We start from the raw sequence: 25,334 nt of genomic DNA on the forward strand, positions 1-25,334 counted from the left end.
GTTTCTCCAAGAAAGTGTTCAAGACTTGAATTTTCCAGCCTATGTTTTGTTCACGGATGAGGCTTATTCAATCAGCACAATGCTCATATGTGGGCTCACGACAACTCACATGTTGTGCACCCCCATGCGGCACAACATCGCTTTACAATAAATGTGTGGGCAGTGACTGCTTAGTCGGCCCATACCTGTTACCATCCAGCATGAACTCCGCTAAATATCGGATCTTTCTTGAACAAGCTCTTCCAGGGTTACTTGACGATGTTCCAGCAAATGTGAGATGCAACATTTAGTTTCAACATGATGGGGCGCCTGCCCATTTGGGAAGGTGTGTTCGTGACCATTTGAACAGGCATTTTGGGCGTCGATGGATTGGCCCTAGTGGACCCGTTGCCTGGTCCCCATGCTCACCTGATTCATCAAGCCTTGATTTCTTTCTGTGGGGGCTCTCAAATCTATCGTGTATGAATCGCCTGTGAAGATGGAAATGGATCGCGTGGCGAGACTCGTCTGTGCTGCTGCTACTGTCAAAGAAACTCCAGGTGTGTTCGACCGTCTCCGCCATTCCATGCTGCGTTTGTGTGACACATGCATCGCATCTCATGGTGGAACCTTCGAGCATCTGTTGTGACACCATGAAATGCATCTATCTCGTACTCCATTGTTAATATTATGTCAAATAAATGTTTGCCACTAATTACTGTCTTGTGTCATTTCTGCTTCTTGTGCCTCTGCTACTTCTTTCCCGTTACATTTCCGGTTATGGGTTCCTATGCGATTCACATTCCTTTAGATGTTACCTACCTCCCCTAAACGTTTGTACCAATATTTTTGAGACACCCTATATAGTTGAGAATCCTGTCAAGCCAGCTTGCTCTTTCGGTTGATTCTCATCAAGTATTCTTTCTAATCTGTTAGTAATGACCCTTGTGAACAACTTGTAGATGTGAGATAACAAGCTAATTAGTCTATAATTTCCAATTTCTGATTTATCTCCTTTCTTATGCAGCAGAACTATGATTCCATTATTCCACTTCTTGACATCCCACCTTTTCTAATGCATTTTGTGAAAAGTCTTGCCAGTTTTTTGCGTCATGTCTCTTCCTCCCAATTTTAAAAACTCTACAGTAACTTCATCTTCTGCCGGGGCTTTCTGATTCTTCATTTTCTTCAACGCATGTTCTACTTCATCAGGAAGGATATTGGGTATGTTGTATGTGTTACTAATTTGTGAACCATCTTCCTCACTGCTGGCATCATCCCCTCACTCCTTGTATAATTCTCTATAGTAGTCTTCTGCTATTTGAATTATGCCTACTCTGCTATTTATAAGTACACCATCACTATTCTTCGGTTACAGTATCATTTGTCTTTCTGTATTACTGCTCATGGCTGCTGATTTAAGCCCTTTGTTTTCCCTTAATGCTTGTTCTACTTTTCTTGTGTTAAATCTTCTTATGTCCTCTCTAAGTCTCTTTCTAATGGCTTTGCATAACTCAGTATACTCAAATTTTCTCCTTGTCAGTGTTTATCTTGCTCTTCATTTGTGTCTTCGGTTCATAATGACAAGTGTTTCTTGACTAATTTTTTCTTCTTTGGATTTCTTTTTACCTATAGGTTTCTTGGGCTTTATCACTTTCAGAAAGTTGTACTATTCCTCATCGATATCTTGGTCCTTAGCAGTCTGCAGAAGCTCAAACTTGTTCTTAAGTTCGAGTATATACTGCCAAGGACCAAGATATCGACGAGGAATATTACAACTTTCTGAAAGTGATAAAGACCAAGAAACCTATAAGTGATTTACTTTTGAATTCCAATATAAAAAATGTTGTTTTTTATATCTTTATGGACCAGAAAGCCAACTCCAACTTTGCTTCTTTCACTGTTTCCATTGGTGTACAGCAGATTTCCACTTGATAAACTTATAAGTGATTAATTTCTTCTTCTTGTTTCAGCCAAACCGATGATATTCCAATTCATATTTTCTAATTCCTTTTCCAGTTCTAATTTCCAGTCTTCACTGATGAGCAATCTTACGTTGTAACTGGCCAAGTTCAGTTTCCGTGGATGGCAGCCTGGTCATACCCAGAGATTCTTAGCATCCTCTGCTTCCATTCTGATCCTCTCACTGCCTTAAGGGGGGGTTGAGTGAAAGCCACTGGTGACTGAGGGCCATTTGTTTCATCATACTTCATGTGCTGGAGGGTTAGGTCTTTTCCTCTTCATGCTGAAACAGGCATCTTGAAGAGAACCACTCTAAACATTCGTTGCCACCTAGGTGACGTAACAGGGCTTACCATCGAGGTGTGCATGAGTGGATTTTAGGGAGGCAGGCCATCTGGACTTCTCCTAAATCTTCTGAAATAGAAAGATATTGGATCCATCAGTGTTTTAGACTGAGTGTCTGATAACACACAGAATGCCTGCTCTCTTCTAAGCCCCTTACCAACGGCATATTATATAGTCTTTTCTTTAAAATTTTGCAATTTTTTTGTTTCAGCAACAAATTTTTTTGCACATTATCTTTTCTTTATGTTTTCTACATGTATGATGCATAATTTCAAGAAGGAAAACATTATGTTGAAGATTTCATTATTAGGCTAAACATGAGTACAGCAACCTAAAATAAATCTGGTAAGTTGGGTGGGAGGAACAAAACTTAGAAAACAGGTCTTGAGCACTGTGAATCATAACATAAAAAATTTTCTGACTACAATCAACTTGGAGTTAAATAAAAAAAAAAATGTATTATACTAAACAATTACTAAAATGGAATAAATAAGAAAAACATAAATTTAATATCAATAATATCAATTAAAGTGCTAAAATACAGTAAAAATATAAGCAATAAAATACAGTAGCTTTTGAGGCTACGTCAGCTTGAATGAATGCATGGGATACTGGGTAAAAACTCACATGAAACATGCCTAGTATGGGAACAAATAATTACCTTATACACATCATTTTCTGTCATTGATGTCAGGTTACTAGTTTTTACATTTTGTTTGGGGATTTATTAGGCACATCGGTAACTATGGCCATACTGTGCCAGGTTTTAATAGTCCACCCAGTCAATCATAATCTTGCCACTCATGTGTCGCATGCATTTATTTATATCCTTTTGTAAAATAATAAGAGGAGTTTACCTCAATATAATACGTACAACACTCCGTATAATACCCTCCAGAAATTAAAACGGAAAAAACGAAAAAAAACCGACAACTTACCAGTACATTAGAGTAAAATATAAATAATTAATAAAGAAATATGGTAACTTTGAGCCGACTACCTTAGTGTACATTTAATGTAATTCTGTACCAAGCCATTTAAAAAATCTCCCATAATTGTGCGTATCGACTGTTTACTACTCGGCCCAAAGTTACCACATTTCTTTTCTAAAACATTGCCTTCAAAACAACATCATTCCGAAGTTTGCCAGGGTTAATTTAAATCAAAAAATTTCAGGCATAAAACAACTAACACGCGACATCGCAAATTATATTGTTAAGCTTGCCTTAAAATCTCGATATTCGAATAAACAAAAATACCTTTCCCAGGTTAGGAAGCTTCGCGATATATTAAAAAATTATCTACATCCGAACGATTGGTCTGTATTGAAGACCTCCATAGATTTGGGATGGGAAGCACAGGCCTCAGAAATAAAAAACAGACACGTTAATAAGTTGCAAACATTATCGGATAGGTCAAGACACGTTCATGCAAATTCAAACACATTGTGGCGGGCTTGCGACCAAGTTCATACGAGTTGGGTGACAACCCCCCCACAAACACACAACGTACTACCACAGAATATGTCAGCTAGTTCACGAACACCCCCCCACCCAGTATTCAACGAATTGACATATCAACAGGTTACAAATCTTTCCTCATGTACGCTATCGCAGGACCAGATTTCACTTTTATCCAAAGGACTAAATTATAATTTACCACCTCGAAAAATAACTAAAAAACAATGCATAATTGATATTGAATTTGGACTTCGTAATGTTCCACAAAAAGATGTATTTATTCAACAAGTTAACCAAGTAGTGAATAACATAAAAGAAACGCCACTTCCTAAATTGAATACACATGACAGTTCAGCTTTACAAGAACTTCGGGGAAATAAGGACATTATTATACAGAGGGCAGATAAAGGAGATACAGTGGTAATACTAGATAAACCTGATTATATTAATAAGTTAGATTCAGTTGTTTCAGATACCTCCACTTATCTTGAAGTAGACCCGGCACTGTTTACCAATTTGGTCAATCAATACAATAAAACGTTAACCACGTATCGAAAAAACGACTACATTACTATGGCCCAGTTAAAGGAACTGAAGGCCAGAACATACAATATTCCTGCACTTTTCAGTCAGATAAAATTACACAAGACTGGATTTCCTATTCGACCTATTGTTTCCTACAGGAACTCGGCATTTTCATCCTTAGCCACTCATGTATATAACATTATAAAACCCTTTAGACAGGTAATACAATTTGGGATTAAGAACTACGATACATTATTTAATAATCTTAAAGACTGTAGACTCGGCAACAATGACAATTTATTCTCACTAGACGTTACCTCATTATATACGAATGTAAATGTTGAATACACATTAGATATTATTTGGGATATGTTAAATAAAAACTTGACACCAATTAATTATACGAAGCTACCTATTAAGGAAATTTTTCACTTAATTAAACTGCTAGTTGAGGCCAACTACATCACCTCTCGAGACAAGGTGTACAAACAAATTATTGGATTACCAATGGGTTTGAGCCTGAGTGGCTTAATGTCAGAGATCTATCTCTCAACAATTGAGCATATACGTTTGACACCTTTTTGACCCCGTATCACATACTATGGGTGGTATTTAGACGATGTTCTAGTTATTACTGATAGTAGTACTATCAAAGACATTTTACATTCGTTTAATAATATTCATTCTAGACTCAAATTTACATTGGAAAGGGAGGATACGGATACAAAGTCATTAAACTTTCTAAATTTCACGCTTACCCGGGAGTCGAATAAAATACAATTTAGCATCTATTGAAAACCTACAAACACCGGTATGCTTCTACATTATAATAGCTATCACCCATTCACCTACAAAGGATCAATTATCTTTAATTAATTTCTAAATGCCTATAAATATTCAACGACAGAATCAGCTTTGGACTCAGAAATACAATATTAACTAGCAGGTTCTTAAACAGGGGTTATTCCATTGCCACAATAAACCGAATTAGGGTAAAGGCTAAGGATAGGATACAAAATACTACACCAACCAACAATAGTAATATCAAAAAATACTTTATTTCTGTCCCATATGTTGAACAGTGGCACAAACAGCTTAATTGATTCTTTGAAGATACAGAATTTAAAATTGTAGCCAGACCAATACAGAAGTTACACACTATACTGAACAATCGCTTGGTTCTTTCTGCGTTCGCAACACAAATTAATGATCTGGTATACAACATTTCTTGTGGTGATTGCGACTCGTCTTACCAAGGTTTGATGCGATTTTCTCTTAATATTCGTGTAAATCAACATGAAGCCCCAGTTCGCGCTTCTCGTTCTGCAGCGTCAGAATTAGCCTTTCATGCCATTAACAAAAAACATACTTTTTTATTTAACGAGGCCAAAATACTTATCATTCAACGTAATTATACGCGACTATTAATTGCAGAAACAGTAGAAATTAAATTACACGAGAATTCTGTTAATGTTCGGCGGTCATATTTGATCTCCAATTTGTGGACCTTTACGCACATGCGCGAAGACAAATAATCACTATTTAAGTTTCAGGTTTAACCCGATTCGGTAATTTTCATTCCTGTGATCACGACATACGGTCGAAAAGCGTTGTCGGCTTCAGGAAGGAAAATCGTTTTGAATATTTTTGTTAGATTCTTTTAATTGCATTAATTTGATTTTTAATTGTTTTAAATTGATTTGAATTGTGTTAAATTGGTTTTTAAATTATTTATATTTTACTCTGTTTTTCTTTTCTTTTTTTTTTTTTTATGTAAACCCCGAACCTATAGAACTTAGTACCATGCTTGGGCTGGAGTTTGAGAAGATGAAAGAAGATATTTGTTGACCTTCGACTTGAACTTCTGTAGACTGTAATTTTCAGGAAATACGTATGAAGGAAGGTTGTTCCAGAAAACGGCAGTTGAATGACTAAACGAGGAAGATGAAAAGCTGGTTCTGTGAGTTTGCAGTTGGACGGTATATAGATATTGGCTGGTGGCGGCACGTGTTCGGACTGTTTTGAAAGAGAGAGAGAGCGGGAATTATAGAAGCCAATTCAGAAGAACAGTGCCCATGGAAGTATCTGTAGAAGAGGCATGCAGCAGAAACAGTATGTCTATGAGACAGTGAGTGGAGAGACTCTGTTAGAGATGAATCATTAATTAACCTAACTGCCCTCTTCTGAATGGAATCAAGAAGCCTGAGAGAGAGGTTTTGGAGGCACCACCCCAGATGTGGGAACAATATTCCATGGCTGGGAGGATTTGTGATTTATACAGAGTGAGCAGCTGTTTGGAAGAAAAGTAACACTGAGAGCGAAAGACAAAACCAGGATTCTTAGATGCAGAGGAAGCAATATTTGTAATGTGCTTGTGCCAAAAGAGATTACAAGTCAGAGTAATCCCCAAAAGAGATATATCATTTTGCCTAGAAATTGGAGTGTCACTAAATATAAGCATAGGAGCAGAAGAATCCTTTTTGCGAGATATAAGACAAGACTGAGTTTTAGAAGGGCTGAAATCAACTAAGTTGTCTTTGCCCCACTGGAGAATTACCTGAAGATCGGCATTTAAGGAAATGGGAGCAGATTTTCGAGGAGTTGAAGCTGATTGAGCTGGACAAGTTTTCTAAAAATGGAAAGTGGAATGTAATGTGCTATTATCGGCAAAACTATGGATAGGATTTCCAGTCAATGGAAGAAGTTGATTAATATACAAGAGGAAAAGAGTGGGAGAAAGAACTGAACCTTGGGGGACACCGGCATTAGTGGAGAAGTTAGAAGACAGAGAGCCATCTACCATCACCCTCAGCGATCAGAGAAAAAACTGGATAACCAATTACTAAAAACAGTTGGCAAACCATAAGATGGAAGCTTGTTTAGAAGACCTTTATGCCAAACACGATCGAAAGCCTTTGAGATATCAAGAGCAACTACTTGTGTTTCACCGAACCTTTCCATTGAATTAGCCCATAAATGGGTAACATAAGCCAGATTATCACCAGTGGATTGACACTGACGGAATCCATACTGGCGATCGTTGATCAGACTGAAGGTTTCTAGGTAGTTTAAGAGTTGGCGGTTAATTGCTTTCTCTATTACTTTAGAAAGAGTAGAAGTAATTGCAATGGGACGATAATTGGATGGGAGGGATTTGTCACCCTTTTTAGGAACTGGCTGATATGAGCAAATTTCCAAGCAGAAGGAAAAACACCTTTGGAATAAGAAAGTGAAAAAAGGCAGCAAAGAATACGAGTAAGTTCAGGAGCACAGATTTTGAGAACAAGTGGAGAAATACCATCGAGACCTGGAGCTTTCTTGGCATCAAGATTCATCAAAATCCTTCTGACATCCTTTTGACAGAAAACCACAGGAGGCATTGAATGGAGCATGTTGGGAATGGTGGGAGTTGTTTTACCAAGATCATTAATACATGAGTTGGAATAAAAATGGGATGCTAGCAGGTCAGCTTTATCCTTGGCTGAAGTGACAACAGAACCATCTGGTTTGGACAGAGCTGGGAGCAGAGATGGGGAAAAGTTGCGGCCAATAGCTTTGGCAAGAGACCAGAATGCTCGGCTTCCATTAGGGCAAGAAGCAAGTTTTCTACTCTTAGCCTGTTCAAACTCTAATTTGTACTGATTAATAACTGCTTTACATTTGTTGCGAGCTTTGGTGTAGGCAGAAAATGAAACTGGAGAATTAGAAACAAGCCAATTACGATATACAACATTCTTCTCTTGAACAGCCTTAGCACATTTATTGGAAAACCAAGGTTTATTTAAAGGACGGCATTTTAAAGTGGAGTGTCGGATAAAGGATTCCATTCCTGCAAGAATAATTTCACTGACACGATCTGAGTAAACGTTGACATCAGAAGTTTTGAAACAGTAATCCGACCAAGGAAAAGAAGAAAAGAAGTCTCACAGGTCATCCCATTTTGCATTCTTGTAATGCCAAACAACACGAGGTTGGGAATAGCCATGAGATAAAGGTTCCATTGGAGAAGAGACAATCACCAAGTTGTGATCTGAAGTGCCTAAAGGACCTCTCACATCGACCGTGTACTTAGAAGGGTTGTTTGTGAGAAAAAGATCAAGCGTATTGGCTGTATGATTAGGATTGTCTGGTATTCTTGTAGGTAAATGAGCAATCTGTGCAAGGTCATTAGTAATTGCAAAAGTCTGCATCTCGACCAGCTGGGTCGGTATGACTAGAAAACGGAAGCCAGCTGGAGTTCTGAACATTAAAATCACCGAGGAAAATTACCTCACTTAGGAAAGTTGGACTGGAGAAAGTCAAGTTGCAAAGAGAGGAAGTCAAAGAGCTCCAAGTGATTAGTGGAGTTGGGAGAAGGGTAGAGACAACAGATGAATTTGACACAATGAGGTAGAGAGATTTTAAGCCAGAGGAGATCAAAGAGAGGAGATTCCAAATTTCAAAGTCTCTGACAGGGAATATCAGAATGGACATATGCACAAGTACCAACTTTGAGGTGAAAGGAATCATACAGCGAATAATTTGGGCAACTGAGATGAGCAGTATTTGAATCAACCGATAACTGAGATTCTGTCAGAAAAAGTACATGCGGTTTGGCAGACTGCAATTGGAAATGGACATCGTTGAGATTAGAATTGAGACCGTATATTTGTGAAATGAATTAGGAAGTGCTTGGGAGGTTTACCAGTACTCTCATATACCGGTAAGTTGTCAATTTTTTCCGTTTTAATTTCTGGAGGGTATTATACGGAAGTGTTCTCCGTATTATATTGAGGTAAACTCTACAAACTTTATAAATATCATTATCAACATGGAACGTATTGAGTATTACAGCTCTGATTCATACTATTTATTTATATCCTGTATTTAGGCAATCTTATAAGCTGAAGAAGAGGCACCTTACCTCGAAAGCTACTGTATTTTACAGTTTTTATTTATTGCTTTTATTGATTTGATCAGTTTTTATTAAATCTGTGTTTTATTTATTTATTTATTCCATTTTAGTATTTGTTTATCACACTGAAGTTTATTTTAACTCTAGTGTGTTGGTTTTTGCAAGAAATTTTTTTATGTTAAAAGAAAAACAAGTTGAATAAAAATCGGAAGAAAAGTGGACTTATCAGAATATCAGGACATGCCAGATTATCAAAAATATTTTTGACTAAATTGAAAGAGGTGGCAATAGGTTTCCACATTGGCCTGAGGCCTGAATGAGTTGGAGAAGTGTTGGATAGCACATTTCCAGGATAATGGATTAAATGAGGAAGGTCCATTTCTTGGTCCCTCATCCCTAGATATAATTCATATGAATCTTTTCTTCTGGGATTATGTTAAGGAAAAATGTACAGCACTAAAATTCAAACTATGAATAAACTATGTGTATATCAACAATCCAGTACTTCTCGACACCACAGATGCTGGATACAACAGCTGGAATGAAACTCAATATTATTTTAACATTTTTCAGGCTCAGAAACAGAGCTCACATGAAAACCTATTAAACTCTCCCTCCCTTGTTTCCAATCTTCATTAATGAAATTACAAGGGAATACAGGCAAGGCTATCACAATTTGCTGATGACATGGAGGCTAAAAATTTGGTTCATCATCATCAGCCATTATCAATCCACTACAGGATGAAGGCCTCTCCAGCAATTTGAGCAACTTTCCAGTTCCTTCTGTTCTGTGCTTAAAATTTGGTTAACAAGGCTAATCTAGCATCTCTTTTTACTTTTTTTATAATTTTTAAAGTTACTTAGAATTTTGGGTAAGAGAACCAATTTAAGATGAAGACATGATATGCTAAAAAAATCTATACCAAAGTTCAAAGACTATAGATATCATAAATATTTTCTATAATTTGCATTTTCAAACTACCCATTCCCCCACCTCCCTGCGATCAGTATAATTATATTTAGTTGCTCTAAAACAGCTTCTACATTAGTGTCACCTATCACAAACAGTGTTTGATACATACCCTAAATGAATTGTTCAATCGTTCCATAATATCAACATCTGTTTTAAGTAACCATAGTCCAGCAATATAACTTCTGATATCTATTTTCCCAATTAATGGCTGTAAATGAAATAAACACTGCTGAATTAGTTAAATCTTCAATGCAAATATATTTATATATTTAATGCATAAGTTAAAAAAAAATTATCTATTCACATAGTGGGTAATATGTGATAATATAGAGTAAACTGATTAGGGTAAACACTGATAAGTGTGTTGATGTGGAATTTACTCAAAGATGTAACTACCATCAGGGGTAAAGGAAAGGGTTTTTGCTTTCGTTAAGGTGACTACAGTTGTCTCAAACAGTTTTTAAATTTTACACAGTGGGACCAACTGATGATGTTACCAACAGGAAATTCAAATGGAAAGCATTCAAGAAATAATCTTGGAAGCTACTAGGCTTTTCATACCAACTAAGAAATATTGTTCAAGGTTAGACCTAAATGGATGTCAAATGAACTAGCGAGACTCATAGCAGAGAAGAAAATTGCTTGGAATGCATACAAACTATCAGATGACACAGAAGTATATGGTAGATATAAGCTGGTCTGTAATGATGTCACAAAAGAGGTTAGACAGGCAAAGGCAGATTACAAGAAATTCTTGGCAAAATATGCAAAGAAAAACAGCAAAGAGTTCTTCACTTATGTACACTAGAAGGAAGGGAATGAATAGGATTGGTCCACTTGATATCAATGGTTCAACTGTTTATGATCCTGCCGTAGCTGGCAAACAATGAATATTTTGCATCTACATTCACACGAGGAGATATTCAAGGAGGGGAATGCCAGAAATTTATCAAAATCTGGCAGGAAGCTAAATCATTTTGTAATAATTGAGAGCAAAGTGGAGGAGAAATTGTTGAAGTTAAACATAAAAAAAGTACCTGGGGTAGATGAGATCAATCTAGTTATATTAAAGGAGTCAGCAAAGAAAGTAAGCAAACCCCTAGCCATAATTATGAATGCTTCCTTGGACTCAGGGAAGGTCCCCCATGGACTGGAGATGTCCAAATGTGTCCACAATTCACAAAGGGTGACACAAGTAATCACAAACCTGTTTGTTTAACTTTTGTTCTGGGAAAATTAATGGAGGTATTGGTTAAGGAAGTACTGCAGGACCATCTAGACAACACTGCAGTTATAGTTCAGACATTGGTTTATTAAGGGAACGTCTTGTCTGACAAGTTTTATTGGATACTACAATGAGGTCACAAAGGAAATGGATGCAAAAAATAATTTTGATGTCATATACTTGGATTTCAGGAAAGCTTTAGATACTGTTGCACATGGAAAACTACTCTACAAGTTGGCGCAGTGTGGCATTAAGGACAAGTTGCCAATATGGATAAAGGGATGGTTGAGTGGGAGAAGACAGAGAGTGGTAATCAACGAACACTGCTCTTTGTGGACTAATGTTATTAGCGGTGTCACCCAAGGGTCCGTGTTGGGTCCATTGTTGCTTTCTGTATTTATCAATGATATTGATGAAGGTATATCAGGCTAAAGTTTGCAGACGATTCAAAGGTTGGCAGGGTTGTTAATGATGGCAATCTCCTGTAACAGGATCTAAAAAAGTAGAGCAGATGGATTGAGAGGTGGCAACTGAAGTTTAACATTGACAAATGTAAAGTACTGCATATGGGTAGCAGTAAACCCTGAGTAATGTATCAACTGTAGGGGCTCACATCTGGTGAGTATGGGCTTGGCACACCCAGGGTCCTGATCTGGATATCAGCATTCTTTTCTCTCTCTTTCTCTCAGGGTGACTCAGAAATTTTTTTTGGCTGGTGCAGCCTAAGCCTCAGGCTTCCTCACATCTGGTGAGTACTTGAAGCCTGACCATTGCCTTATACAAAGGGATAATCACCTCCTTTTCCCTGCTAACAAAATTCCTGTATATCATTGACAAAACCCCATGACCTGCTCTTGCAGTCTGTCTGCACTGCTCAGAAAACTTCATATCTGACTGCACAATTAAGCCCAGATTTTTTTCATTTTCTACCCCTAAGTATAGTACCAAACAATTGGTACGTTTCTCTGGTTATATCAGGTATATAAATCCAATGAAATATTTTTAATAATACAGTAGAATGTCAGTTATCCGGAATAATTTGAAGGGCTGATTTTTCTTCTTCTTCTTCTTCTTCTTTTTTTTTTTTTTTTTTTAATTAATTGTAGTATTTAAGACAAATGTTTATTAATCTATGAGAGTATTTCTGTCTTTTTTTTTTTTTTACGTTGTATAGCTGGTGAAATGTTAGATTAGGACTGCTGAGATTTCTCGGAAACTATGAGTGATAGAGTTTAGTCATTCACTTCTGTGACATGTTTTGTTCCCTTCATTTCATATTATGTTTAGTTTAGCCCCAGATTTGGTAAGAATAATATCGGCCTGAAACTGTGCAATTTATTATTTTTCTCAGTTGTTTTACAATATTGTCAACGAAACAAAAAACAATTGAACATTGTTTTAAAAAAATTACTAAATTTTTTTTCACATAAAATTTGCAGAAAAATAGCTATTTGAATATACATACATATGTAAATGTGCAAGTTTTTATGTATCTCTCTATATGTTAAAAATGCTTTCCTCCTAGTGATATTTTTTCGAGCCAATGTGAGAAGAGGGAGGGACAATAATTACATTGTCTTCCATTGAAAGACAACCGCCTCTATAATGTTCACCAACCTCGTCAGGTGCTTCACTCTGTAATACATGACCACGCACAGCATCAATTAATGTTCTATTGTAATGTCAGCCGATGAAGGGGCACATATAGTTTGAATATTTGTAAATATTTTAGTATTTTGTAAATATTTTAAATATTTGTATAGTTTGTAAATAGTTTAGTTAAATTTACTCCTGCTCTTTTGGATGCAACAATATTCTTCATGCATTATGGAACCCTAAGCAAAAGGTCATTTCCTAAGTGTCCTATGTAAATGCAGGTAAATAATTACATAGTGATATTTATTCCAATTTGAGAATGTCGTGTGGTGGGGTAGCTAATGGGAGATGAGAGATACTGGTCGCGCGGTACAAGTGAGCAGGGAAATTACGTCACTTTGCTCGCCAACAACCCCGTGTGTGGGGGTTGGCGAGCAGGAGGTGAAGTCCCCTAGTAAGTTATTATTATTATTCATTTTCCCACGCTATTTAAAGTCTTTTTCTTTTATCTTAATACATTATCACAGACTTTATTTAATTTTACTTTATGTTCGATTATCTGGAAAATTTTGCAACCCAGAAGAGGTCTGACATTAATTATTTCGGATAACTGACGCTCTACTGCATTGAATCTGAACAAAAATCATTGTGTCTAAGACCAGATCAGCAAAACAAAAGGCTTAAGATAGTGAGAGTGTCGAGAATATAGGGAGAACTGAGGGTGGGGGGGGGGCTGTCCTCTGAATCATAGCCTTATGAAATGTATGGTTTTTTTCATGTTTGCAGAGCTATCAGGAATGGAATATGATATTACCAAAGGGGGGCATCTTTGCGCAAACATGATGTAAACAATAGTAGTAGTAGTGGCAAATGATGCAACAAAGCAAGTTTATATAGCATCAGCAAAAAAAAAAAAACCCCACCCACCCCACAGTTTATCCATCCATACCCTCCAAGAATTTGTCTCGTTCTTCCATGAATTTATTCAACCCATCCATCTGTTGGCTGAAGGCAAACTTCTGCACATCTAACCTGCAACCATCCTTCTGCAAATTGAATTTATCCACTCTCATGTGTGTAGTCTCGGCAAGTGAAAGAATTCCATTAACAGTCAGCTTACTCAATCCATTCAAGGCTTTAAACACTGCAATCAGATCTCCTTATAGGTGGCCTAATCTCGAGATGCTGCAATTTGCAAAAAGTGAGAGGTAAGAGCACCCATTTGTTCCCTTCACCAGTCTGGTTGTTCTTCTTTGCACCTGTTCCAGCAGATCTACATACTTTCTAAAGTGAGGCCTCCAGACCTGTATACAATACTCAAGATGCAGCCTAACCATGGCTTCATACAGAGGGATAATTACCTCCTTATTGGCGCTAGCAAAGTTTCTGTACATCCTTGACAAAACTCCATGAGCTGTCCTGGCAGCATGCCTGCACTGCTCAGAGTATTTCATGTCTGACTGCACAATTACCCCAGGTCTTTTTCATTCTCCCCTATCTTGAGTGTAGTATCACACAGTTGATAAGTTACTCTGGGGTAACTGCTTATCCATAGGCAGTACAGTACCTTGCATTTGTCAATGTTAAACTTCAACTGCCATCGACATCTCAGCCCATCAATCCAAGTTTTCAAGATCTTGTTGCCGCAGTTCACCCTAATCACTGTTGTATCATTTACAAATTTAGACTTTAAGCCTGATATACCTTAATCAATATCACTGATAAATATTGAAATCAACAAAAGGCATGGCACTGAACCTGGGGAACTCCACTAATAATATTATTCCAAGAAAAGCAGTGCCCGTTGAGAACTACTCTGTCTTCTTACGCTTAAACATCCCTTTGTCCATAGCAGTAATTTGCCCTTAATGCCACATTGCTGCAGTTTGTACAGCAGTCTTTTATGTGCAACAGTATCAAAAGTCTTCTATGCTGTGATTGTAGTATAACTGCATGCCTGTCCCGATTATCTTCCATTACTTCAACCAGTGATTCAATTATTTTTCCTGGAATAGACATTAAATTAACAGGCCTGTAATCATTCAATCATCATCTTTTGATTCCCCTTTAAGAATTGGGGATATATTTGCACATCTCCAGTCCATAGGGACCTTCCTCGAATCCAAGGATGCTCTCATAATTATGCTGATAGTTATAATAGTTAAAATTGGCCATAATTATGCTCTCATAATTATTCCATTCACCCCAAGTTCTGTTTTTATGACCATCTTCAAAAATTTCTCTTCCACTTTCCTTTCAGTTATCACAAAGTCATTTAGTTCCTCGTTAGACTTTGATAAACTTCTGGCATCCCCTTCCTAAAGAATTCCTGATGTGTGAATGTAGATGCAAAATACCTATTCAGTATGTCTGCAATCTGAGCTGGGTCATGAACGGTTAACTCATAGTCATCAAGTGTCCTAATGTGATTCAACCTTTCCTTCTACTGTTAATATAACCATACACCACTTTGTTTTTCTTTGCTTTCTTTGCCAGAGACCTCTCATAATCTGCCTTAGCTTGACTAATCTCCTTTGTGAATTAATTATATTTACCATAATATAATTAATGTGAATTAATTATATTTACCATAAGCATCTGTATCACCTGATAATTTATAATGCATCCCATGCACTTTTCTTCTGTGCTACATGTCTCAATAGATCATATGACATCCATTTAGATCTAGGCTTTGAACAGTATTTCTTCATTTGCATAAAAAGCCTAGTGGCTTCTTTGTCTACTTTCTTGAGTGTGAGGAAATTAGGTGCCAACTCAGCATGGTTATGGGTCTTTATAAGAGCTTGAAGAACTTGATGGATACCCTTGAAGGATTTAAATTGGAGGTCAAGCTCTCAGCTGCCGACATCAATGCCAGATATTGCATGTGATCATCAGGTACCACAATGGCAACCACCGAGGCAGAAAGTACTGGTCTCACATGAGCTGGTTGTTGGCGGTTACTCTCTTTCAGGGAAACAGGAGATAAATTGTGCTAAAAGGATAGGTGGATGAGTATGTCTGCCAGGAGCAAAAGTGTTATAAAGCAGATATCAACCGAGGCACAAAAGGTAATGTTGTACACGTTGGTGCCAATGACATTACATGTTGGAGATCTGTAGACTTACTTAATAATTACAGGGCAAAGTTGAAAAAAAGTGGCGAGTCAAACTTAAATTAGCAAATGTCTGCAATTCTGCCCAGAAATGACAGGATAGAGTATATGATAACAGCATTGTGCCCAGATTTTGCCCAATCAGTTCGGCCCTGGAGAGACTGTGCATTACTCATGGGGCAGAATTTTTCACGGCATAGTCTGTGCTTGTTATTAGGAGAGATTGCTTCTACAGGGATGGGATACACTTAAATAAAAAGGGTGCAAGAATATTTGCTGATGCTATCAGAGCAGTGTTAGATGGATAGGGAAACAGCTAGCTTGGGGAGATACACAAACTAATAGATTAAGAACAGCTGCAGGCAGAGGTGAAAGTGATTCTTGAACTGCTTCTATTGGAAGAAAGGTGTAGGGGATTTCAAGGATTGCTGGGAGTCATCATGAAACACGTAAATACATGGACTGTGTTATGGTAAGGTAAGTACATTGTATATGAAAAAACAGGTGCATGTATACTTGAATGTACACCAAGGTTAGGAGCATAGTAAATAAATTTGATGAATTTGAAGTGGTGGTCAAGACATCAAATGCATACATTGGTATATCAGAAATGTAGTGTCACTCAAATATAAGCAATGTGGTATTTTAATATGGGGGGGGGGGTACAATGTAGCAGATAAGATCTAAGACAGCCAAACACAAAATCTAAGACAGGGCATCTAGTTGTCATGGGTGGCCAGTGCAATGTTGAGTCAGTTTACTGAGTTAGAGGAAATAGTTCATCTTTCCAGGTATTGACTGGAACTTGTGGATTCATCACTCATATACTAACAAGAATTTTGTGGATTTATTTGATGATGACTGTTTTCTACAGCAACATGTTAGAGAGGCAACCAAAAGGAGTAATACTGCCTTGATCTGATTATCAGCTTAAAGCATGAATCAGATCTGATTCATGCTTTAAGCATCAGTACATAAAAGAACAATTAGATGGCAGTGATCACAGTGTATTGATTTGGGATTTACTTAAAGATGTAACTACCATCAAGAGTAAATGGAGGGCTTTCGTAAAGGTGACTACATGGTCTGAGATGATGTTACCGTCAGCAAATTCTAAATCGCAAGCATTCAAGGAATGTATCGTAGAATGCTACTAGGCTTTTCATACCAACTAAGAAATAGTGTTCAAGGTACAGACCTAAATGGATGTCTGAAGAACTAATGACACTTGTGGCAGAGAAGAAAAATGCATGGAATGGATATAAATTATTATTGACACAGAAGTCAATGGTAGATACAAACTAGTCTGTAATCAATTCACAAAGGAGGTCAGGCAAGCAAAGGCATATTATGACAAATCTTTGGCAAAGGATGCAAAGAAAAATAGCAAGGACTTATTTACTTATGTTAACTCTAAAAGGAAGGGAATGAATCAGATTGGTCCACTGGATATTGATGGTTCAACTGTTGATGATCCTGCTCAGGTTGTTGTTGTTGTTTGGTTTTTAGGAGCATTAGCAACTAAGGCCATATTGCTCAGGGGATGTGTGGTGGTCATTCAATGACCTTTTCACATCCTCCGTATTTGGTGGTCATGGACTCGAACCCCGGTCTAATCAAGAAGCGTGTGCTACGCACTGCTGCTCCTGCCCACCTGGCTACGGAGGCGCCTTCCCCTGCTCAGGTAGCTGACAAACTGAATGAGTATTTTGCATCTACATCCACACATTAGGAATTCTGTGGGGGGGTTGGATGCCAGAAGTTTATCAAATTAACAGGGAGCTAAAGTAATAACTGAGAGGAAAGTGGAAGATAAATTGTTAAAGTTAAACATAAGAAAGACATTCAAGGTGGATGGGATCTATCTAGTTATATTAAGGGAGGCAGCGAAGGAAGTAGGCACACCGTTAGCCATAATTATGAGAGCATCCTTGGATTCATGTTAGGTTTCCATGAACTGGAGATATGCAAATGTATCCTCAATCCGCAAAAGGGGATCAAAGGGTTACACGAGTAATGACAGACTTTTTAGGTTAACTTCTTTTGCAGAGAAAATAATTGAGTCAATAGTAAGAGTAATGCAGAATTATCTAGACAAGTCCACAATTATACTTCAAACACAGCACAGGTTTGTTAACGGAAATCTTGTTTGACCAATCTGATTGGTTACTATGAAAGGATTACCATCTAATTACCATTACTATGAAAGGGTTACCATCTATCAGGCTTAACATCTAAGTTTTCAGATGATACAAAGGTTGGCAGGGTAGTTAACAACAGTCATCAGTGGGAGCTACTGCAATAAGATCTAGCAAAATTGGGTCGATGGGCTCAGAAATGGTAGTTAAAGTTTAACATTGACAAATGAAGGTGTTGCACACAGGTAACAGTAACACCAGAGTAACTTATCAACTCTGTGATACTACACTCAGGGTAGTGGAGAATGAATAAGACCTGGGGGTAATTGTGCAGTCAAACCCAAAATTCTCAATGCAGTGTAGATATGTTGCCAGGACAGCTTGTGGGGTTTTATCAATTATATACAGAAACTTTGCTAGCAGGGAAAAGGAGGTGATTATCCCTTTGTATAAGGCCATGGATAGGCCGCATCTCGAGTGAGTACAGTATACAGGTCTGGATGCCTCAGTTTAGAAAGAATATAGATCTGCTGGAATGAGTGCAGAGAATGGCAACCAGATTGGTGAAGGGAACAAAAGGGTGCTCTTACCTAGAAAGGCTTCAGTTCTGAAAATTGCAGCATCTTGAGACCAGGTGCCTGCAGGAGTATCTGATGAAGCTGTTTAAAGCCTTGAATAGATTGATTGAACAAGCTGAATGTTATGGTATTTTGGCTGATACTATATCAGCTTGCTTTCTTGCATCATTTGCCTCTATAATGCTAATACTAAATGTAAAGTACTGAATATGGGTAGCAGTAACCACATTGCAACATACTAGCTGTGTGCAACTACATTCAGGACAGTGGGTAATGAAAAAGGCCTGGGAATAATTGTGCAGTCTCAGATACGAAGTTCTCTGACAGTGCAGACATGCTGCCAACACAGCTCATGGAGTTTTGTCAATGATATACAGGAATTTGTCTAGCAGAGGTAAGGAAGTGATTATTGCATTGTATAAGGTCAGGCTGCACCTTGAGTACTCTACAGCTGCTTGAGCAGGTATAGAGAGGGGCAATAAGATTGGTGAGGGGAACAAAGGGTACTGCTATTAACCAAGAAAGGCTTCAGTTCTTCAAATTGCAGTGTCTGAAGGCTATGCACCTGCGAGCTGATCTGATTGAGGTGTATAAGGCCTTGAATGGCTTGAGCAAGCACAAGGCTGATGGAATTCTTTCTCCTCCTCAGATTATGCACTTGAGGAGGCATAAATTCAAACTGAGGAAGGAGAATAAAGTTTGAAGAAAGTTTGCTTTTAGTCAATTGGTGGTTGATTGCTGGAACAAATTTGTCTCTGATGTTGTGGAAGTTAATAGCTGGAATAAATTCAAGGAAAAACTAGACAAACTAATGGAGTGGATGAATAGGTAGGGAGGGAGGCAGGTTTTTTTTGTTTTTTTTTTTGGTTGATGCTGTATAAGCTACTTTTCTTGCATCATTTGCCTCTACTAATGCTAATGACTACTACTACTATTACTACTGCACATAAGGGTTATTTATATGCAGTAGTAATAGTACTGCACACAGTTATTATGTTACTCTAGGGTTACCTAGTAATAACTGTGTTACCCTAGGGTTACCTAGTAATAGCAGTAACCCTAGGGTTACTATATTACTGTTAATAACTGTGTGGTACTACACTAAGGGTAGTGGAAAATGAAAAAGATCTAGGGGGTAACTGTGCAGTCAGATATGACGTTCTCTGAGCAGTGCAGACAGGCTATCAGGATTACTCATGAGATTTTGTCAATGATATACAGGAATTTTTTTGGCAGGAATAAGGACTTAGGTCAGGAGGCCTAATTTTAGTAAGTATATAGAGCTGCTGGAATGAATACAGAGAAGAGCAATGAGATTGGTGAGGGGAACAAAGCGGTGCTCTTACCAACAAAAGGTTCAGTTCTAGAAATTTCAGTGTTTGGTGACTAGGCACCTGCAAGGTGATCTGACTGAGGTGTTTAAGGCTTTGAATGGTTTGGAAAAGTTCATTGTGGATGGGAATCTTACTCTTGCTCATATTATGCACACGAGGTGTCATAAATTCAAGTTGAGGAAGGATAGTTTCGGAATAGATGTGTGAAAGTTTTCCTTTGGCCAGTGTTTGGTTCATTGCTGGAACAAACTTCCATCTGTTATTGTGAAAGCTGATAGCTCAAATAAATTCAATGAAGAACTGCACAAACTACTGGAAAGGTGCAATGGGAAGGGTTTTCTTTTTTGCTGTTGTTGATGCTGTATCGGCTTCCTTTCTTGCATCATATGTCACTACTAATGCTAATGGTAAAAATGCTGTTATTTTCTCCAGTGCAGTACAGATTTCTGCTCCGTCTGCATATCAAAAAGATAGCTTGATTGATACTTCTCAAAACAGCATGGGAGAAGGATAAAGGAGTAAAGGAATGTACTGCTACAGTACATAGATACTTTTTCTCATTGGGATTAGTACCACATAGCCCAAGGAAAAAAGCTACTTTTGATGAAAAAAACAAAAGTTCAGCATCTAAAGTAGGCAAAAGAGCAAAATTCAACTTGCCTGGTTCAGATAGCCAGCAGACCGTCAGACAAAGAAGAGGATGAGAATTTCATCCTGACTGTTTCGCCCCACAGTGACATATTCTGTATATCAAATGATATGGGGCTGTATTTCACAGAGAGGGGTTGGTTGTCTTGAAATTGTGAAGGGTACAGTGAATGCCGAGGTGTACTTCCTCCTGCAATATTTTCTTAATGATATGTACGAGTTCATGGTTTCTGTGATTTTTGCTTCAATGATATTCCATAATGCAAGTGTATTTGCCCTCACTCTGCAATCTGCCCAATTAATAGATGCCATATAGTGCCTTAATCTGTCAAAGGTCCCTCTTCTGAAATTAAAACCCATGCTTTATCATTAACTACTACAACATCTTTGTTCACCTTCTAACTGATGACTGCTGTGATCACTACCTGCCAATGGTTTCTGTATTTTAAGCCCTGTGATTTCATTAATTCATCTGTAATGATGAGGTTAAGAATAGTCTTACCCCTAGTATTTTCTCTAATAATCTGGTACAAATAATAATCATCTAGTTTATTTAAACAAATTTAAATCAGCCTTGAACCATTAACCTTAATGGTTTATGGCCAGAGTTGATGGCATATGCCCAGCTTTCAAGCCTAAAGGCAACTTACCTGCCTTTATTTTTGAAAGCGTTTCTAATAAATAATCTTCTGATATGTCGCTAATTTCATACTTTCCAGTTTCACTTTTGTACATTTCATTCACAACTGAGCTTGGTTATCTAAGCCTTTCCAGAATTAGCTTTTAATGTGTTTTTAAACGAATCATGTCACCATACAAGTGGTGACATATATTATATGTCACCACAATAATAATATTTAGTATTAGCATTATAGAAGCCAAATGATGCAAGGAACCAAACTTAAAAAAAAAAAAAAAAAAAACCCAGTCAATCACAGTTTTCTCATTTCTAAAAAGTTATTAATCCATTTAATTTGTAACAATTTGTAATAAAAAGTAATAGCTTGAAATAAACAAATTTTAAATGTTTTACCTGATCTAATGTATCGAAGTAGTCCTTCAATGCATCAGTGATCTTTATACCAATGAAAAGAGCAAATTCAGACAACGTACAATGCACACCTGATATTTCCATTCTGTTCCTTAATTTTTTGGTTTCCTCAATAATATCTAACTTTTCTAAAGTACTGAAAAAGACAACACTGAACTTAAACAATATTGACGGTGAATTAAGATGTTTATATAATAAACATGAAATTTCAGTGTAATTTTCAAATATCTTTTAAATTAAATGGCCATAATTCAATAGGGAAAGTTTGAAGAGAGAGAATTGTGCAATATCAAAACTTATCCTGCTAATTACTAGAAAAGATATTCTCTTGAATGTTTTTACTAGTGACTGGAGTCAAATTACAAAGCTACAGTAGATCTAGCACAATCTTCTAATGCTAAACAATTGGATTAGCAGAAAAGACATATGTTGTTCCTTCTGATAAAATACAGTACAATGAATATGATATGAAAAGGAAGAAAAGTAAAAAAGAAGAAAGAGAAACTAATCAAGATAATTGCCTTTCTTTATTTCAATTATAACAGTTTATTGTTAAATATAAAAACTAAAAGTTGAAGGTGTAATGATTTCTTAAGACTTTTTCATATTGACTGAATCCAATGATTGAAAACCATTGGATTCAGTCAATCTGGATTGGAGAGAGCAAAGACATTTTTGGGCTTTCTTCTCATATAACTGAACTAGTCAGATTCTAGCAAAGGTTGCTTGACCAAAACATCCGGTTTTCCTTTCAAGTGGATTAAAAAAACCCAATAATGCATATTTCTGTAAGGAAGCAGTGAACAAGTTAAACAAATCTGTATCCAATACAGGCATGCGCCAACTTGGAAACAGCCAATAGCAATTTCCGGGTGAGTCATTTGCGGAACCAGAGGCACGTATTCCAAGGTCAACCTAGTGGATAATCCTAGCCCACATGGAGATTCTTTTCTTTGTCACCGATTTTAAGTTAAAATTTGGTCATTACTAGAACAATTTGAGTCACTGAAAAACAGGTGCTTGCCTTCAAGAATAATGTAACTGGGAGCTTATCAGGGACTCAGGACCCTTGCAACATACTAAGTGATGCACTCGGGATTCGGGGCTCCAGAACAGAATAACCAAGTGCAAACTACTCTGGTTCAAAAGGACTTAGTTTTATCAGGGAAACAGGAAATATTTTTTGTAATAAGGATTGGTGGACTAGAACCAGGGTATGTCTGCAAAGAGCAACTATTAATGATGTCACCAACTGATTGTCAGATTTTAAGGGGTGTAAAGAGAATATTATTATTCAAGTGGGGACTAATGACATTAAGCACAATCTGACAATTTGTTAAACAAATATAGGACCAGGCTGAAGAAATTCCACGAGTCACAATGTCTGTGTGTCTGCAGTTCTGCCCAGGCACGATAGGAGGTATTATATGCTGAAAACCTTGTGGATTAACTTAAGACTTGAAGGACTCTGCAAGGCTTTTGGGAGAAAATTTCTATCAGCTTGGCTCGTACTTGTAGGTAGAAGGAATCTGTTTTGCAGAGACGGGAGCAAAGGTGGTGCAAGAGTTTTTGCCAGTATTATTGAGGATACCTTAAAGGTTCAGGGAAACTGCTAGTTTAGAGGGGGGACAAGGTTAATAAAAATGTGTGTTTATCTGATAATATTGGTCAAAGTAATGCTTGCACATGCCTCAAGAGTTAGCATTAGCAGAGGCACATGATGTAAGAAAGCAAGCTTATACAGCATCGCCAAAAAAAAAAAAAAAAAAAAAAAAAATTTCCTATTTCACTGATCCATTCATTCCAGATGTTTGTCTAGAATTTATTTAAGCCAGTGGTTTTCAACCCTTTTTTAATAACAGCACCCCTACTCAATCTACTCAATTTAGCAACCAAGGGCATATTGCTCTGGGGATATGCGGTGGTCATTCCCTGACCATTCCACATTCTCCGTATTTGGTGGTCACGGGCTCGAACCTCGGTCTAATCAAGAAGCATGTGCTACGCACTGCTGCTCCTGCCCATCTTGCTATGGAGGTGCCATATATATATATATGTGTTATATGATAGTTATTACAATAATATAATTATAAAAATTACATTTCATAATACAAATTATATATATATATATATATATAATAATTTTATTCTTTATATAGAGGTACTAAGTAAACATCAATTATAAATGACCACAAAATTAAAAAGATACTGTACACCATTTTATAATGAAATAAACATAAATAAAAAGAACAATAATAAGTTTAAGTAACTTAAACCCAAATCCAGGGATTAAGTAACTTAATCCCTGGAATGTCGCTGCAGCAACTTAAGGTGCCGCAGCACCACGGTTAAAAACCACTGATTTAAGCTATCAACTTCCACAACAACAGATGTAACTTTGTTCCAGCAATCAACTACCCGCTGGCTAAAGGCAAACTTTCACACATCTATTCTATAACTGTCTTTCCTCGATTTGAATCTATGCCTCCTCAGGTTTGTAATCTGAGCAAGAGGAAGAATCCTATCAGCACTGAGCCTGCTCAATCCATTCAAGACAGGAGCTGCAATTTGCAGAACTTAAGCCTTTCTTCATAGAGCACCCCTTTGCACCAGTCTTGTTTCCCTTCTCTGTACTCGTTCTAGCAACTCTACATCCATCCTAAAATGAGGCTTCCACACCTGTACGCAATACTCAAGGTGGGCCTGACCATTGCCTTACACAAGGGGATAATCACCTCCTTATTGCTTGCAAAATTTCTGTATATGATTGACAATACCCCATGACCTACTCTGGCAGCCTGTCTGCACTGCTCAGAAAACTTCATATCTGACTGCACAATTACCCCCAGGTCTCTTTCATTCTTGTTCAATTTTGGTCAAAGTAACGCTTGCACATACCTTAGTTCTTGTTTGTTACCGCAACAGAACATATTAGCAAGATGTTTGGAGGGCAGAAATGTTTCAAATGAGTGGGTAGCTAATGCCAGGGAAGAGAGGTTAAATAACTTTAAGTGGTGTGTCAGGGTAGTTAACTATACAAGAATACCAAGTCTTAATTGTTTATACAGTAATGTCAGAAATGTCGTTAATAAAATGAGTGAATTGGAACTGCTGGTTAGGACAAGTAACGCTGACATAATAGGGCTTATGGAAACATGACCTTATCACAGTATATCCCCAATTTTGAAAGCTTGGCAGATGACATGAAGACACAAGCTTCGCATAAATTAAAATTTTAAATACGTGTGAATTTAAAATAAGAATTATGAATTGGATTTAATTTTAAAATTTATAAACAACAATTTTTAATATGTGTTGATTAACTTTTTAATCATGTGCAATGAAATTCTTGAGATGATAGATCGTGGCACATTTTGAAGAAAAAAAGTAGATCGCATCAGAAATTAAGTTGGACACCCCTGATATACAGGAATTTTTCTAGCAGGGATAAGGAGGTGATTATCTCCTTGTATAAGGGGATGGTCAGGCCACTCCTTGAGTACTGTATACA

General features: G+C 37.3%; 1 protein-coding gene across 2 annotated transcripts in view; it reads right to left on the bottom strand.

The window, feature by feature from the left end:
• LOC150090421 (lysophosphatidylcholine acyltransferase 1-like) overlaps positions 1–25,334 on the bottom strand; it is a 347,274-nt gene that overhangs the window by 47,916 nt on the left and 274,024 nt on the right. For both annotated transcript variants that reach the window (XM_090369114.1, XM_090369115.1), the window contains exons 12-13: positions 21,806–21,959; positions 10,248–10,346 (exon numbers count right to left, since the gene is read on the bottom strand). In XM_090369114.1, coding sequence (XP_090225240.1) covers positions 10,248–10,346; positions 21,806–21,959 — 253 coding nt within the window. The remainder of the gene's footprint in view (positions 1–10,247; positions 10,347–21,805; positions 21,960–25,334) is intronic.

The sequence above is a fragment of the Mastigoproctus giganteus genome, chromosome 2, assembly GCF_048544385.1.
Source record: "Mastigoproctus giganteus isolate SK-2022 chromosome 2, ASM4854438v1, whole genome shotgun sequence".
Taxonomy (NCBI): domain Eukaryota; kingdom Metazoa; phylum Arthropoda; class Arachnida; order Uropygi; family Thelyphonidae; genus Mastigoproctus; species Mastigoproctus giganteus.